This window comes from Podarcis raffonei, chromosome 3, assembly GCF_027172205.1.
Source record: "Podarcis raffonei isolate rPodRaf1 chromosome 3, rPodRaf1.pri, whole genome shotgun sequence".
Classification (NCBI taxonomy): domain Eukaryota; kingdom Metazoa; phylum Chordata; class Lepidosauria; order Squamata; family Lacertidae; genus Podarcis; species Podarcis raffonei.
In genome coordinates, this window is record NC_070604.1 from 29434299 (window position 1) to 29452524 (window position 18226).

The window sequence follows — 18226 nt, forward strand, 5'->3', positions numbered from 1 at the left end:
AATGAGTGAGTAAACTATTTTATACTTTTCTACAAGACTGTGTCATGTCTATTCTTTTTAAAAGAGGGAATAAAAGGGGAATTACCAGGAATCTTATTTTAGAGGCTTATGCAAGCCTGGCAAACCTATCCGCTGCGTAAGTTTAAAATGGGGAATGTTACTCTGCTAAATTGTATAACTTGTTAACACAAGTTGGGAAGGATATAATTAAACAATATGTCCGCTCCTGCCTCCCTTAACATTCCCACAATTTGTATACCAGCAGCATAAAGAAAAGCAGTTTTAAACTAGACCAGCAGCAAATTACAGTGAGCAGAGTTCATGCCACTGGCATGAGGGTGGGGAAGCGGGGGAAAGTGTCTCTTATTTTAAAACTTGCCCTGTATCATCAATATGAATATATGAAGCCTTTCCCAGCCCTTCCTAACCCTATTTGGAAATGTTATGAATTCAACCGAGAGCCTTCTGCAAGCTGAGCTGATACTTCGCAACTGAGCAATGGCTGCCACAAGAAAGGAATAAAGTCAGGATTTGATGTGTGTTGTTCTACTCGTCTGAACAGCGCGCAATTACAGTGGTGCCTCGCAAGACGAAATTAATCCGTTCCGCGAGTCTCTTCGTCTTGCGGTTTTTTCGTCTTGCGAAGCACGGCTATTAGCGGCTTAGCGGCTATTAACGGCTTAGTGGCTTTAAGAAAAAGGAAACAAACTCGCAAGAACTCGCAAGACGTTTCGTCTTGCGAACCAAGCCCATAGGGAAATTCGTCTTGCGGAACGACTCAAAAAACGGAAAACCCTTTCGTCTAGCGAGTTTTTCGTCTTGCGAGGCATTCGTCTTGCGGGGCACCACTGTATCTAAAGATCCAATTTTGGCATACTCACACTATTCATTTATTCAATTTCTGTCCTGCCCTTCCTCCCAAAAGAGGCCCAGGGTGGCAAGCAAGCACATATATTAATTGTGTGTGTGTGTGTTTTAAAAATAAATCTAAAAACATTCTCCCAACCAGCAATCACTAGACACACAGGGCCAGTCTGTCTTTTATTTTTAACATTCCAATAGTGCTAAAGTTAGTTTCTTATCACATCAACCTTGTCTTCCTTCCTTCAAGGTGGTAAGGAAACTTTTCACTAAACCAGAATTTAAAGCGGCATTGTATGATAAGCCCAAAGAACGCAGAAACAAACAGCACCAACCTGGCTTTTGCCACTCTATTTCAAAGCAAGGAATGCCATTTTTAGTCCGGTTCTTGATTATCCTGTAAAACAAAGATAAAAATGAGGGGGAATTGAAATATAGGAATCCCTGTGGATCCACATGTGTGGGTGAACAAGAACAGAATTGGCTGGGTTGCCTAGATTCAAAACGCAGGGGTTGCACAAGAGAGCCCCAGTAGCAGAGTATGAAACTCACAAAAGTTAAGTAGCAGTATAGCGTTAGGAATATAGGTTGTTAGATTTTTCTTATCCCATTCCAACTACACACAGCAACTGACCTCTTTCTACCCCCTTGCAATTAGCAGCCCACACAATGTTAAGCAAGTTTAAAATGCTTTACTTACAGATTCAAGGTCTCAGTCGTGCATTGTGCCATGCAGCAGCAACAATAATAATAAAGGCAAAATACTCTTTGGTAGAAAATACAGAATATGATTCCAAACATGTGCTGTAACCTTGTGAGCAAAGTCACACATGTCCATCCCATTACATGATGTGGAGGGAGAGAGCGAGACAGAGAGAGAGAGAGGGAAAGAAAGAAAGAAAGAAAGAAAGAAAGAAAGAAAGGCTTTACTTCCTCCCTCTTGTGGCGTGACCTGGCTGAGTCTATTTGTGGTCCTTTACCGCTTCATACACTAACTAGCACTGCGCTTGCTAGTTATATTTGGCTGCAATATTCCACAAAAAGCAAAAACATAAACCATTTTAAAATAGAAGAATGCAAACAGAAAAATACACAAGCAGTTAAAAGTTTGCGTGAAATTCAGAATTTAAGTTACTAAAAAAAGGGGGGGATTTGCAATCTTCTGTGAATCCAGTGCTTATTTAAGAAAAGAACAGAAAAAGCTAACTGACTATTATTTAGGAAATATGAGAATGGCATTAAAATAAATAAAAACTTAAAAAACCCACCACATATGGGGCTAATCTCCCACGTGGCTGCAATACGTCAAATAATACAACAATCCCGCCATTTGTGTGGGGGTTATGTTCTGGGGATTTTACACTACATCAGAAATACAGGACTGATTTAAACCCCCATATATTTTCCACTTCCACAAGGCTATCAGGAATACAGATTTCTCCAGCAACAGATATGAAAAGAAGCAGGGGGTGAGAATTCATCCAACTACCAAATTAAATTACCGTCGTGCCTGCAGTTGCTGTGGGTCAAAATGGCCAGACTTCCTTCTGTTCATGTCATAGTATGTGAGGAGGATGCACAATTTCTCACAAGCGTAATGCTTGGACCAGTCCATTTTCTCAAAAGCAAATTTCTGTAAGTATGAGAAAAGCTCTAAACATGTGTCCTCTAAAACTGGTGCCACAGTATTGTTGGTGAAAACCTTTTCAAGTGCCATGTATGAAACAGTTCACTTGCCATTAGCACACGAGAGAGGCTCAGTACGTTTCCGAGCACAATTCAAAGTGTTGGTGCTGACCTTTAAAGCCCTAAACGGCCTTGGCCCAGTATACCTGAAGGAGCGTCTCCACCCCCATCGTTCTGCCCAGACACTGAGGTCCAGCACCAAGGGCCTTCTGGCAGTTCCCTCACTGTGAGAAGTGAGGTTACAGGGAACCAGGCAGAGGGCCTTCTTGGTAGTGGCGCCTGCCCTGTGGAACGCCCTCCCAGCAGATGTTAAGGAAATAAAAAACTATCTGACTTTTAGAAGACATCTGAAGGCAGCCCTGTTTAGGGAAGTTTTTAATGTTTGATGTTTTATTGCATTTTTAATATTCTGTTGGGAGCCGCCCAGAGCGTCTGGGGAAACCCAGTCAGATGGGCGGGGTATAAATAAATAATAATAATAATAATAATAATAATAATAATAATAATAATAATTATTATTATTATTATTATTATTATTATTATTATTATTATCACCACCAAAAGCCCACCATTATCCTGAAAGAAAGTCCTGAGCACAAGAGCATGCTCCGTGCTTGTGATTCCCATCAACTGCCTCAAACAATGGAGTTAGAATATAGCCCTTGTGGCCATTGATAGCCTGTTCCTCCATGAATCTGTTGAAAGTCACCCAGAGTATTTCATTTTCTAAAACTGCTTAAGTTTCTCCTTAATTTGAGTGCTCAGATGCAGAAACAATTAAGAAAAATTGCAATAATTCCTACTATTTTTTGGTGCTTACTTTCCGTAATATTTTCTATTTATATGAAGATTCTTCTAACCAACAAAATGGCAACTACACATCATTACCAGCTGGGCTAAATGCTAATGCATACAATCGGTTTAACCATCAAAATCTACTATCTGTACCTGAAAGGACAATAAATTTGGCCTCCGGCACCCATTTAACTTCATCGGTTTATCTTTGCTGATTAGGTACTCTTGGATAACCTTGGAAGGAAAAAAAGAACAAGTGAAAAGGAGAAGGTTTCTGGATAAGAAGATTCTAGGAAACATTCATTTTCAAATTTTCAAATCGGGCCTAATTACCTCAGGAAATGGAAATCCTTTGCATGCTTTAGCTTTCCTGTGAATAAAAATGCATACATTAGGAAGAGGTTAGAAATGTGAAGTGTGAAAAGGAGCTGCTTTCAGAGCTGTAAGCCTAATGCGAAAGGGCAGGAGAGGTTAAGCGACAGGCAGCTGAGCTAAACCAGTCTGGATTCTGGACTCGGAAATAGCTTCCTTGTTTCTGCAGTTTATTCAAAAGGTGGCTTGAAATTTACAGCATGCTGTTTATTGAAAGAGAAGTACTTGAAAATGATTCATAGATGGTGCTTAACTCTGAGTAAAAAGGTAAAGGGACATCTGACCATTAGGTCCAGTTGTGGCCGACTCTGGGGTTGTGGCGCTCATCTTGCTTTATTGGCCAAGGGAGCTGGCGTACAGCTTCCGGGTCATGTGGCCAGCATGACTAAGCCGCTTCTGGTGAACCAGAGCAGTGCATAGAAATGCCGTTTACCTTCCCGCCAGAGCAGTACCTATTTATCTACTTGCACTTTGACGTGCTTTCAAACTGCTAGGTTGGCAGGAGCAGGGACCGAGCAACGGGAGCTCACCCTGTCGCGGGGATTCAAACCACCGACCTTCTGATTGGCAAGTCCTAGGCTCTGTGGTTTAACCCACAGCGCCACCCACATCACCTTAACTCTGAGTAGGATGGCTAATAGTTACAAAACAGAATCACATAAGTGTTGGAACTGTAAAGAAGTGAAGGGAACATTCTTCCCCATGTGGTGGACATGTAAAAGGGTTCTGGGAAATGATTTATAATGAAATGAAAAAAATGTTCAAAAAGACTTACACCCCCCCCCCCAAACAGAGTCATTTTTGTTGGGGATAAGCCAGACTGAAATTCCCCGGTGTCAGAAAAGGTTATTTATGTCTGCAATAACTGTGGCCTGTGCTTTGCTAGCCCCAAAATGGAAAGTGAGCGAGATCCTACCTAAAGAGGACTGGCAATTTAAGTTGATAGAATATGCACAACTTGCATATAATAAGAGAGCAAGAACATATGTTTAAAGAAGAGTGGAAAACATTTTTTGAATATATGGAATATAACAGTATACAGTTGAAAACACTGGCAGCATTAAGATAAATTCAACAGAGTAAATCATTTTTGAAGGATGTAAAAGTGGGAAACTGATTTGAATGGTTATAGTAAAATATGCAGGGATGCACAATATGTAAAATGAACTATGGAAAGAAAAGAAGGGATGTCATTGGATATTTTAAAGTTTGTAAAATATTTATTTGAAATTGTAAAATAGAAAATTTAATAAAAAATATGATCATTAAAAAACCCCACAGGTGGTTTTTCCTCACCTGGATAACGAACAACGTGGTGTAGAGGTGAATTCTTATCACATAAAAACACTAACAAAATATGAAATTAAAGAACCAAAATAAGGTGTGTATTTATCTGTTTGCCTAGCGAGGCTGAGAGAAAAACACAAGCCTCAAGAAAATCCCTTTATAATGTCTGCGGCTGTGAAGGTCAAAAAAGAGCTGAGTGAATGGTCTTGTAAGGTACCGTAAATTCCGGCATATTAGACAACTTTTTAACCCCGGAGAAGAGGTTAAAAAGTCGGGGGTTGTCTTATACTCTGGGTATCCGTCCCCTGCTGCTGCGGCTCCGCTCTACACCGGGAGAGAGCTACCCGGCGCGGAGCCTGCCCACTGCTGTTGGGCGGCTTTCTCCCGGCGCGAAGCTGCCCAGCATATTAGGCAACTGGACTTATAAGACAAACCTCCAAATTGCAGCTGCCAATTTGGAGAGTCGTCTAATACGCCCAGTTGCCTAATACGCCAGAATCTACGGTAATAAAAGCATTCTGGGAAATGATATATGAGATGAAAAAAATGTTTAAATTAACTTTTGTAAAAAAATAAATCAGAGGCTGGTGGAATGCTCTGTCTCATGAGACCTGGGTCCTGTGGGCTCTGATTTCTTTCCGCAGGGCTTGTAAGACAGAGTTGTTCCACCTGGCCTTTGGCTTAGAATCAATTTGATTCCCTCCCCCTCTTTCTTTTTTTCCTTTCTCCTCCTGTGATGAGGCTGCATTTTAATGTTTTAATTGTTTTAATGTTGTATTTTAATCTTGTTTTTTTAAGTTGTATTTCAATCAACTTGTTTTCATTATTGGTTGTTAGCCGCCCTGAGCCTGGTCTTGGCTGGGGAGGGCGGGGTATAAATAAAATTTATTATTGTTATTATTATTATTTACTAGGAATTATAGGTGTGAATATTCCAAGGGAGCAGAGAAGACTTTTTATGTATGCAACAACAGCCACACGGATGCTACTAGCCCAGAGATGGAAAGAAGACAAGGTCCCTACCAGAGAAGAATGGCAAATTAAACTTTTGGACTACGCCGAAATGGCAAAACTGACCGGAAAGCTCAGGAACCAAGAAGACCAAAACTTTAATAAAGAATGGGAAAAACTCATAATTTATCTTGGAGACCACTGTAAGCAGATAAAAACATTAGCAGGATTGCAAGAACACTTGTAAGGTAGCAAGTATTATGGAGACAATGGAGTGATATAAAATATGGACTATGGAAAAATATGCGGTAGAAAAGGTTAACAATAGGACCCATGGAGGGGAAGGTAGAAGTCCAGAGATTCGGAGGAATCTCTAACTGTGGATTGTATAGCTGGATTGTTATATCTTTATACAGTGGTACCTCAGGTTACATACACTTCAGGTTACATACGCTTCAGGTTACAGACGTCGCTAACCCAGAAATATTACCTCAGGTTAAGAACTTTGCTTCAGGATGAGAACAGAAATTGTGCTCCGGTGGCGCAGCGCAGCAGAAGGCCCCATTAGCTAAAGTGGTGCTTCAGGTTAAGAACAGTTTCAGGTTAAGAATGGACCTCCGGAAGAATTAAGTACTTAACCTGAGGTACCACTGTATTTGTAAAATCGAATGAAAATTATTTCAAGAAAAGAAAGGAAAGGAAAGGAGCTGAGTGAAAAGGCAAGAGCCACACCACTGAGGGTACGTTTGTGGCCTCCTGCCATAGAGACAACTGCCATAGAGACAATTGCCAATCAATTGGTGCCCGTGCGCCACATCTTGTGACTGATGGGCAGGACATTCCTAACTCACCCACCCCCCCAACAAATTTAATTCAAGTTGGCACCCTTGCCTCCTGCTAAAGCACCGGAAAGTTCCAAAACAGAGCTCTGCACACGTGCAGAACCCACCTGTGTGACTGCACAGGTGAGACCCCCAGAGAACTGGCGTCCTTTTCCTGAAGCAATTCAGAGAAATGCACATCGAAGCGCACCTACTTTTTAATGCCATTCTCCACTGCGCTGACTCGCCGGTCTTGCTCGGAGGAGTGCCAGTCACAAGGGCAGCAGAATTCCGCATCGTGGGGTTCACAGCATGCTGAGCTGCCGCAGAGACGGCACCCGGCGCTCTCATGATCTTTATAAGCTCCTGCAAGAAAATGGTGACGACGGTTGTAATGGAGATTTCATAGTGTTGCATCAACAGAGAAGATGCGGGAGAAAAAAAGTTAACCCAAGGACCCACAAAAGAGAGGAGGGAAGTCCATGGGAATTTATGGAATTCTCTTTGTGTTTTGGGCGCTTGGGGATTGTTTGTAAATTTGTAATAAATTTATAAAAAAGAAAAGAAAATGGAAAGGAGAGTGTAGGCTTCTTAAAATGGAGAGGTGTGTCCCATAAAGTTCTGAATGAGGTATAATTGCACAAGTAGCTGAAGCTTTCTGTAGGTTTCATTCTACCTGTAAACTGCTTTGAGGGTTTTTCCTTAAAATCAATGGTATATACATTTTATGAAACAAAACAAAACAAAACAATAAACCAAAACAATAAACCAAAACAATAAACCAAAACAATAAACCAAAACAATAAACCAAAACCAAACCAAACCAAACCCAAATCAAATCAAATCAAATCAAATCAAATACCAGGTACTGTATAGGGGTTTGTTTGGTTGCTGTGCTGGCTTGGCTTAGCTTGTTGTTCAAACCCAAACTCATGGTTTGGCTCTATCCAAGCAAACCACAAGGTGTAACCAAGGTCTGTTCTACAGTTTGCAGCTTGTGGAAGAGCTAAACGACAAGCCCAGGTTTGACAACACACTAACCCAAACCATGGCTTTTCCACTGGCACCACAACAGCAGAACGACCAGAAAGAAGCTAAGCTTCCCTGAACCCCTCTCTTGATAGCCTGCATGCTTGCACTAAACTATGGTTTGGTTTAGTGCAGGCACAGGCAAACTTGGCCCTCCAGATGTTTTGGGACTACAACTCCCATCATCCCTAGCTAACAGGACCAGTGGTCAGGGATGATGGGAGTTGTAGTCCCAAAACATCTGGAGGGCTGAGTTGTCTATGCCTGCTTTAGCGTGTCACGAGAACCAGACCTTTTGAGTTATCCATGGTGAGAGAAAGCAGGATATAGATTATTATTACAATAATAACAAACAACATGCCAATTGTGCTACACAACGTTCCTTCGGGGAGAGGCTGATTATAAATTTTCTGTAGAGAGAAAAGGATTTGGTTATCACTCACCTTTCATGGATTGGCGCTGGCTCAATCCAGTCTCCTTTTAAGAAACCTTTTAATGCTACTGCAAACCTGTTGAAGGGGAGGCCTCTGTGCACTGCACTTCTAAAGTTCACAGGCCGACTCACCTGGATGACGACACACGGCGCAATGAATCACTTTGTTTACTGCCAGGGCTGGGATGTCATCATCTTGGAAGTGGTCTTTCCAGTACGCAAATCTAAAATAATATTTAAAGGATGAAAGTACACCAGTGCTAGACATGTAGAACATTTGCTCAGAGGCACCTGCTGCTGAAGCAAGTAGGTCTATTCCAGTATGTCAGGAGATCAACCTAGAAACTGCTGTGCACTCTGGTGACAAAGACTGATGTATAAATGAGTACAGTGGTACCTTGGGTTAAGAACTTAATTCGTTCCGGAGGTCCGTTCTTAACCTGAAACTGTTCTTAACCTGAGGTACCACTTTAGCTAATGGGGCCTCCCACAGCCGCTGGGCCACCGCCACACAATTTCTGTTCTCATCCTGAAGCAAAGTTCTTAACTCGAGGTACTATTTCTGGGTTAGCAGTCTGTAACCTGAAGCATCTGTAACCCGAGGTACCACTGTACACTCATTGAAATCAGTGGACTAGTTCACTGATTTCAATAAGTCTGCTTGAAGTATGACTAATGTTGGATGTCATCCATAGCAGGGGAATGTATCTGAAAACTCATGCAGGGTTGATAGGATGCTAATTTTCACTAAGCAACTCAGCATTAGGCCTGTATGACGCACATTGCTCACACAAATGTACAGGTGACAATTTGTAAATTCTAGCCTACAAGATAAGATAAAATATACCTTTGCAGTAAGCTCTCTCCCCTCACAGTCTTAATCAACTTTAAAGCTTGTTCTTTTCCAACTCCAGGAACTCCCTTTAAGAGACAAGAGAATATCACACACATTGACGTAGCAATTTACAGCAGCATTTTGAGTACTGCAGTGTGAATACGAAACTTTTCCCGTAGTATCTTTCATACAAACTGTTAAATCATCAGCGTGGCAGGTGGTTGAAATGACAGTGATGGTTGAAACAACAAATGACTGAATGAAAAAATGCCTGTACAGTGGTACCTCGGGTTAAGTACTTAATTCGTTCCGGAGGTCCGTACTTAACCTGAAACTGTTCTTAACCTGAAGACTACTTTAGCTAATGGGGCCTCCTGCTGCCGCCACACGATTTCTGTTCTCATCCTGAAGCAAAGTTCTTAACCCGAGGTACTATTTCTGGGTTAGTGGCGTCTGTAACCTGAAGCGTCTGTATCCTGAAGTGTATATAACCCGAGGTACCACTGTACACATTTTTTAAAACGCAATGGGCAGCTTTGACATTTATCTGCTGCCGCAGACAAAATGTGGTCAACATGGAAAGGAGCGGCTAACATTCACGTTGGTTTGACCTGTAGCAAATTATGTGTGAAGCTCCTCTGTCTGGTTGGGATGTTGTAAAGTTGGAGCAGACGACCCCCAATGTCCCTTTCCAACTCCCTGATGCTACGCAAAGTTAAAATGGGGGTGGAAGGTCAAATGTGAAACAAATACTAAAGAGAATCAAAAGGCAAACATCCTCTCACAAAAGCACACTGATTACTGGAGAGATGTATTGCTCACAAACAGTGCAATCAGTTACAGCCTGACAGGGTCAGGGAAGGTGACTATTATGAGAATGTGCAAAGAATTATTATAAGCAAAGGCTTATTTTTTTGGTTTTGGTTTTGTAAAATCAATACGTTAAAGGATGCTCTCTCTCTCCCTCTCAAACATGTGGCAGACCGAAGAGCTTTGAATTGCTTTTCCCAACTTTCTGGAAGAAACAGATTTAAAAGCTTCACAAATTGTTAAGGAATGCCCAGGATCTTGCAGTAAAACATGGGTTTGCTTCTCGAAAACTCAAAAACCAGATTGACTGAAACAGAAGGAAGGGCAAGTAGCTGGCTGGATGAAGAGGACGATATTTTGAAATTGAAAGCTGGCAGCAAAACACTGGAAGATTTTGTTCAGACAGCTGCATCACCTGAAGGGAGGTTGCGGGAGTCAAAGGAGACACAAATGTTTGCAGCAGGAGTATGCTTGCATTGAAACAGCGGCATTGCAAAAGCTTTCACACAGTATGGCTCACTGAGATCTCTAGATAGAATTAGCAGTAGTTTGTGCTTTGCCTGTATCTACATGACCGAAGCAGAGTAGTTTGACTGTGATTATCGCTGTTTTAAAGCTGTCAGAGAGCAATGGAAAATTTAAAAAATGTGTGTGGCCAGGAAGAACGATTAGGGAATTACAGAATGGGCTGCATTCACCCAATGTGACTTATTTGTTCAGCTGGGTATAGGCTCAGTCACTTTCCTGCTTTATAAATTCTTTTTCCAGAAAGCATATACTCCCATTCAATGCTGGCCTGATTCACAAATGAGAGCCGAACCCTTTTATCCCCACTAAAGGCAGCAAAAATTACACAGTCCAAAGAACTGCTTGTGCCAAAGGAACAAACAAGCAAATTTGTTCTGAATCCAAATGTACATGCCCTGGCTTCGAATGTTAAGCCGTATCTGCCACCAAAACAATCTCCCTCAGGAAGTTCCAGACTCTCCTTCCTTGGAGGTTTTTAAGCATAGTTTGGATGGCTATCTGCCATGGATGCTTTAGCTGAGATTCCTGCATTGCAGGGGGTTGGACTAGATGATCCTTGGGGTTCCTTCCAACACTACAGTTCTATGAAAATATCCTTATTGACTAGCACTCATCTGTTGGCTGGATCAAGAGTCCCCATGAATGTCTCTTGGGATACCCCAGCTGGAGGAAGTGGAGGGGGGAAGTTTTTCGTGGATTCCTCCTTCTGCCTACAGCCCACTGAGAAGCTGCTCCAGAGGGCTGGAGGACCCCACAAAAGAGTATGGGAGACGATATGGTGGACTGCAGGTTGAATCAGAGAAAATCACCTTCCTTCCTCTCTCCAGCAAATGGCTCCAATGCATCTTGGTCTGTTCCATGAATGGAACTGTTCCCTTTTATTCACAAAAGGGACACTTCAGGATCCAACCCCACGTCCCCACCTTTAAGAACAAAAGATGGGTTGGGAATCTCATTTCTCAACACTACGCACACGTTTACTTGGATGCTAAATGTAAAGGACCCCTGACCATTAGGTTCAGTCGTGGCAGACTCTGGGGTTGCGGCGCTCATCTTGCTTTATTGGCCGAGGGAGCCGGCGTACAGCTTCCGGGTCATGTGGCCAGCATGACTAAGCCGCTTCTGGCGAACCAGAGCAGCGCACGGAAACGCCGTTTACCTTCCCGCCGGAGCGGTACCTATTTATCTACTTGCACTTTGACATGCTTTCGAACTGCTAGGTGGGCAGGAGCTGGGACAGAGTAACGGGAGCTCACCCCGGCATGGGGATTTGAACCGCCGACCTTCTGATTGGCAAGTCCTAGACTCTGTGGTTTAACCCACAGCGCCACCCACGTCCCTTTACTTGGATGCTAGTCTCAAGTATTTCAGCAGAGCCTTAGAGCTTAGGATCAGGGCCTTGGAAAAGCATGGGGGAAGGGAAATAAATCAATTAGGAAACACCGACTAGGAACCAGCATACGAAGACAGTTGACATGAAGCAATCTGTACTGTAACTGGAGAATCTGATCAGTGTTGTGTCCAGGGAAGGTTATGAGCTAATGCAAAAGGATCAGCTGTTCATTCCAGAACGTCAACATTTTTTTGTTTTGTTTTGTTACCTTAGGAAGGTAATCACAACCAAGTAGAACTGCTAATCCAATCAGTGATTCTCTGTTGCAGCCCAGTGTCTTCTCAATAGCTAATATTGAATAGCAGTCAATGTGCGGGTCCTGCAAAAGAACACAGTCAGATGGCGACACCCTCTGGCATTGGGAAGACGGGCGAACTAATGCCAGTGTACTGGAAAAAAGCAAAGATCATCAGTGTCGAAGCAGTGATTCTTCAACATCAACTTCATTGGATGGTCATGTTGTTCTGATGCCTGATTATCGTCTTCCAAAGCAACTACTCTATTCCAAACTTAAAAATGGAAAGTGTAATGCCGGTAGACAACAAAAGAGGTTTAAAGAAGCTCTCAAGGCAAATGTTTAAAAATGTAGCTTAACACCAACAGCCTTCACCAAAGGTGTCATGGAATTTGAAGAAGCACGAACTCAGGACGAAAGGAAGAAATGAACTAAGAGGAAGGCACATTTGGTAAACCCTCACTGTGATCAACTCCCACCCAGAAACCTATGTCCCCACTGTGGAAGGATGTGCAGATCCAGAACTGGCCTCCACAGTCGCTTATGGACACACTGTTACAACAATCATAAAAAAACAATCTTACTTGCCTATGAGTGATGAGTGATTGCCGAAGGAGAAAGAAGATCTCAAAGCAGGAAATGTCGTTAACATAGTTTCTTCAATGAGCACTGAGAAACATCCCTGCTAATACCAGCAGAAATAAACATTCCTCCAAAGACTCTGAGAACCTCCAAGCAGATGGATGAACTGGCAAACTATGGTTTGCTGAGAGCCAGGGGGGAAATCAGAGCTTATGAGAGGAGGGAGTTGCAGTAACTAAGATTTCTCAAGGGCTGTTGAAGTTAGTGCACTTCTGACTTAACACATCAAAGACTGAATGAAATATAGATAGATAGGCAGACTCACATGCCCCTTGAATTCCATGATGGAAGAAAAGTGGGAAATAAATAATGCATATAAATAAACCTATTTAAAAGAGAAACCACAGCAGGATAACTGCTAAGAGTACTGTCAGGGAACTGCCATCTGAGACGCAGGAGGTGAAGGGGCTCACGGAGGGTGAGAGAGACCATTCAGCGGAGGAGGGGACCAGCAGGGGGAGAAGTGGAGTTCCAAGGGAAAGTGAGTCGGAGGGAGGGGTCAGAGACACTTCAAGCGAGAACAGTGGGGAGGTTTCAGGACCTCCTGTAGGGACACCCACTCCTCGCAGGAAACTGTCACGCCGAGAGTCCAGAAGACGCGTTTCCGTTAAGGAGCTTTTATGCTGGAAGAAGTTCCGTAAACGCCCACTGTCCGATTCAACGAGCGACTGATGGAGCCATGCTTAAGGAGAAACATGCGCGCGCAGTTTCAAATCCCAGTGAAGGGAGGAAGAAGGAGGGAAAGAGCGCCAAGAAATGTTATCTCTGCCAGCAGCCAGGTCACTTTGCCAGAGTCTGCCCGCAAAGAAAGGAATGGCAAGGGATGGCGGGAGCTGTTGGGGGGAAGGAGGAAGGAGTCCAGGAGCCAGTAAAAGCCAACGCCTGGCTGCCACCGTCAGGGCACTGCAGCCAGGCCAAGGAGCAGTAAAAGTGCCCACTCCGGAACCTCCAAGACCAGCCCTAGTAATAGAGGTGTTGCTAGAGCTGGCAAACGGATACCCACTAAAGACAAAGGCGCTGTTGGACTCAGGCAGCTCCTGTAATTTTATGAGTAAGGAGTTTGCAGCTGAACACCAGATACAGACACTCCCTTTAAGCAACCCCCTGCAGGTGACCACGATCGATGGGAGGGAGCTGTTGGGAGGAGAAGTTAGCCTACAGACCGTCCCAATGGTTATGAGGGTGGCCAGGCACACTGAAAGGATAGCGTTCAATGTGGCCACCCTGGGAGGGGCTCCCGTCATTTTGGGAATGAGCTGGCTAGCGTTGCATGACCCGCTAGTGGGCTGGCATCAGAGAGTGGTCTCCTTTGGGTCAGCACATTGCCTGGAACACTGCAGAGAAGGAAAGGTGCCAGAAGGGGCAAAAGCCTTTCTAGCAGGGACGGAAGTGGCGGACAAAGGGGAGGTGCCCAAACAATACGCTGACCTGAGCAAGGTCTTCAGCGAAAGGGAAGCAGATAAACTACCACCGCATAGAGACTTTGACTGCCAAATTAACCTGGTCCCTGGGGCCCAGCTCCCCGTGGGCAAGCTGTACGCCATGTCAGACAGGGAAATGCAGGAGTTAAGGGAGTTTATTGATAAAAACCTGAAGAGGGGCTTCATCAGAGAGTCCAGAGCGGTGGGGGGGAGCCCAGTGTTTTTTGTGGACAAAAAAAAACACGGATAAACCCCAGCTTGTAGTGGACTACCGGCGGCTAAATGCCGTGTCAGAACCAGTGACTTTCCCCATGCCCAGGATTGATGACATTTTGACCAGGGTGAGGAAGGGAAAGATATTCACAAAACTGGACCTGAGAGGGGCATACAACCTGATACGAATAAGGAAAGGGGATGAATGGAAAACCACCATGTTCACCCCTTTGGGGGCTTTTGAATATCTCGTTATGCCATTCGGATTGCAATCAGGCTCCGCCTGTTTTCAATCGCTCATGAACCATGTCCTGGGACCTTTGCTCTACAAGAATTGCGTGGCCTTCCTCGATGACGTGCTGATATATTCAGAGAATGAGGAGCAGCATGTAAAGGATGTCAGGGAAGTGCTGAGCCAGCTGCAAGCAAACCAGCTGTGGGTGAAATTGGAGAAGTGTCAGTTTCACACCAAGGAGGTGGAATTCCTGGGGTACCACTTATCAGACAAGGGATTAGCCATGGATCCAGGCAAGGTCCAGGCGGTGCTGGAATGGAAGACACCGAAAACGAAAAAGGATGTGCAAAGGTTCTTAGGGTTTGGGAACTTTTACCGTAAATTCATCAAGAACTTTGCCCACTTAACGGCTCCCATCACGGACTGTCTAAGCAGCAAGAAGAAATTCGTTTGGACGGCGGAGGCGGAGCAAGCATTTGAGGAATTGAAAAGGGCATTCGCTTCGGAAGAACAGCTCCTGCATGTGGATTTACAAAAACCCATGAGAGTGGAAACTGATGCCTCAGACCGGGCGGTGGGGGCGGTGCTGCTTCAGCCAGGGAGCAATAAGTCGGAATGGAGACCGTGTGCCTTCTTTTCGCGTAAGCTGAACAAATCCGAGAGGAACTACACCGTATATGACCGAGAACTACTCGCCATTCACGAAGCGTTCCGGAGATGGAGACATTTACTAATTGGCGCACAGCATAAGGTGCAAGTGTGTACGGACCACAAGAATTTGGAGTATTGGAGAACGGCACGAGTGCTCAACCAACGACAAGTGAGGTGGGCCCAGGAGTTCTCCAAATTCCATTTTGAAATCTGCTATGTGCCAGGTCCAGAAAACATTAGAGCGGACGCTCTCTCACGCAAACCTGAATATTTGGAGGGGGAGGGAGCGCCTGAAGAGAGACATATTATCCCAGAGGACCACTGGGTGTGTGGGGCGGCCTGGGTGGGGCAAAGAGAACTGGTAGAGGGAACGGTAAATGATGAATACGCCCAGGATAAGCTCAGAGGTTTAAGGAGAGAGGGAGAAGACCCCGGAGGTTTTGAAGAAAGAAACGGGGCATTGTATTACAAAGGGGCACTATATATACCCGAAGGGGAATTGAGGGGGAGAGTACTCAAACAGCTGCACGACAACCCCACAGCGGGGCATTTTGGGCAACACAAGACCATGTGGTTGGTGACCAGGGAGTTTTGGTGGCCCAAGGTGAGGGAGGATGTACGGGAGTATGTGAGAAGGTGTGAACAATGCCAGAGAGCCAAAGGAGAAAGGCGGGCGCCAGCGGGGTTATTAGAACCGTTACCCACACCAGAACGACCGTGGGAGGCGGTATCGATAGATTTTATGACTGATCTGCCCAAATCCCAGGGGAAAACCGCCATACTAGTCGTAGTAGACCTGTTAACTAAGATGGGTCACTTTGTAGCTTGCTCACATGCAGTCACGGCGGAAGAGACAGCGAAATTGTTTGTAGAACATATTTTTAGGCTGCATGGCGCCCCCTTGAGGGTGGTCTCCGACAGAGGGAAACAGTTCACGTCCAGATTCTGGAGGAAACTTATGAGCTTGTTGCACGTAGAGGTCAACTTTTCGACTGCCAGGCACCCTGAGACCAATGGGCAGGCGGAGAGGGCAAACGGTATCCTCCAACAATACCTGAGGTGTTATGTCAATGACAGAGAGAACGATTGGGTCGAAAAGTTGGCGCTAGCGGAATTTGCTTACAATAATGCAGAGAATGTGTCCACCGGGATGACCCCCTTTTTGGCTAATTATGGGTGCCACCCCAGGGCGTTTCCAGGGGGAGGAGGGGAGAGATGGAGTGTCCCGGCCGCTGAACATTTTGTAGAAGAGATGGAAGCGATCCATCGTCAACTCCAACTCAACTTAGAAAGGGCCAAAGAAGAATATAAGAGGCAGGCAGACAAGAGCAGAAGGGAAGGTGAAACCATTAGGGTGGGGAGTCAGGTCTGGCTATCAACCCAAGGGTTGCCGTTCAAGGGGGGTTGCAAGAAATTGAGACCCAAAAGATTGGGACCATTTGAGGTCATCCAACAGGTCAACCCAGTGGCTTTCAGACTCCGGTTACCGAACCACATGAAACTGCACCCAGTATTCCACAGGTCATTACTGTCACCATATAGGGGCGAAGGTGAAGGGGTATCCACACGGGGGCCAGCCATAGAAGAAAGGGAAAGCAGCAACCATGTGGCGGAAATCATCGACTCCAGGTGGAAGGGTAATCAGGTGGAGTATTTGGTCGCGTGGGAAGGGGAGCCGGAGTCGGAAAACACCTGGGTGACGGCAGAGGAGGTCCGTGACGAGATCTTGATCGAAACGTTCCACCAAAGGTTCCCCAGGAAACCTCAGCCAGTAGCGAGGTTCCGGAGGGAGTACTTTGGCACCACCGACGATGAGGAGGAACTGGAAGGATTCAGGGAATCGGAGTTGGAAGAAGGAACAGACTCCGATGAGGAGGAGTTCTTGGAAACCGGAAACAGCAACAGGTGGAGGGAAGTGTTCGAAACTTCGGAAGATGAGGGAGGTTCCTTCAGGGGTTTTGCTCCCTCGCCTCCCGCAGAGGAGGGGAGGGAAGGGGGTGAAGGGGGCCCTGGAGGGGAGGTGGATGTCAGGGAACTGCCATCTGAGACGCAGGAGGTGAAGGGGCTCACGAAGGGTGAGAGAGACCATTCAGCGGAGGAGGGGACCAGCAGGGGGAGAAGTGGAGTTCCAAGGGAAAGTGAGTCGGAGGGAGGGGTCAGAGACACTTCAAGCGAGAACAGTGGGGAGGTTTCAGGACCTCCTGTAGGGACACCCACTCCTCGCAGGAAACTGTCACGCCGAGAGTCCAGAAGACGCGTTTCCGTTAAGGAGCTTTTATGCTGGAAGAAGTTCCGTAAACGCCCACTGTCCGATTCAACGAGCGACTGATGGAGCCATGCTTAAGGAGCTCCGTCACAGACAGAGGTTTGTGGACTTAGCCAAACTCTGAGGGACTAGGATTTTACGCACAAGCAGCTCACCATCCCATCACAAGTACCAACTATAAAATATATTTATTTGCATTTATTTCCTCGCTGCAGGGTCACCTTCGCCATGTGCAAAAGGTGGCAATGAAAGAAGGGCCTTCTCAGTGGTGGCTCACCAATTATAGAACTCTTTCCCCAGAGAATTTTGCCACATGCCAACACAGTCAGCCTTTAAGCATCCAGCAAACAACATTATTGTTTACCTGGGCTTTGGATCTTATTTTAAGCAGACCGTGGAACGATTCTAGGCCGGTTTGGTTTTCATCTTTTAGTTTATTTACAAAAATAAGCTCTTTGAAACAAAGCCCCGATAAAGTACCTTTATGTTCATGGTAAAATTCCGGTAAACTGTCTGAGCACCGTAGAGGAAGGCATCACCATCATTGGTGATGCAGGCATCCACGTAGCCGTTCAAGTTCAGATAAGCACACATGGCTTCTGCTTCACCGGCTGCCTGAACCCACGGGACCCCTAAGCACTCCAACATTTCAAGGCACTAAGGAAGCAAAAATCCCAAAAGAAGATGCTGTTAGACCTAAAGCAGAAATTCAGTTCTTTGCAAAATTATGCATGCTTCCATCAAATGGTCACGAGAATCGCC

At 45.1% G+C, this 18226-nt stretch overlaps 1 protein-coding gene across 4 annotated transcripts in view; it reads right to left on the reverse strand.

Annotated features, from left to right (window-relative positions):
* The window catches only part of GEN1 (GEN1 Holliday junction 5' flap endonuclease), a 29970-nt gene that overhangs the window by 3128 nt on the left and 8616 nt on the right, over positions 1–18226 (reverse strand). For 2 of the 4 annotated variants that reach the window (XM_053380923.1, XM_053380927.1), the window contains 9 exons: positions 17945–18121; positions 12010–12120; positions 9083–9156; positions 8368–8459; positions 6989–7139; positions 3676–3712; positions 3496–3576; positions 2364–2494; positions 1197–1258 (listed from right to left, as the gene is read on the reverse strand). In XM_053380923.1, coding sequence (XP_053236898.1) covers positions 1197–1258; positions 2364–2494; positions 3496–3576; positions 3676–3712; positions 6989–7139; positions 8368–8459; positions 9083–9156; positions 12010–12120; positions 17945–18121 — 916 coding nt within the window. The remainder of the gene's footprint in view (positions 1–1196; positions 1259–2363; positions 2495–3495; positions 3577–3675; positions 3713–6988; positions 7140–8367; positions 8460–9082; positions 9157–12009; positions 12121–17944; positions 18122–18226) is intronic. The other 2 variants (XM_053380924.1, XM_053380925.1) reach the window with 2 other exon arrangements.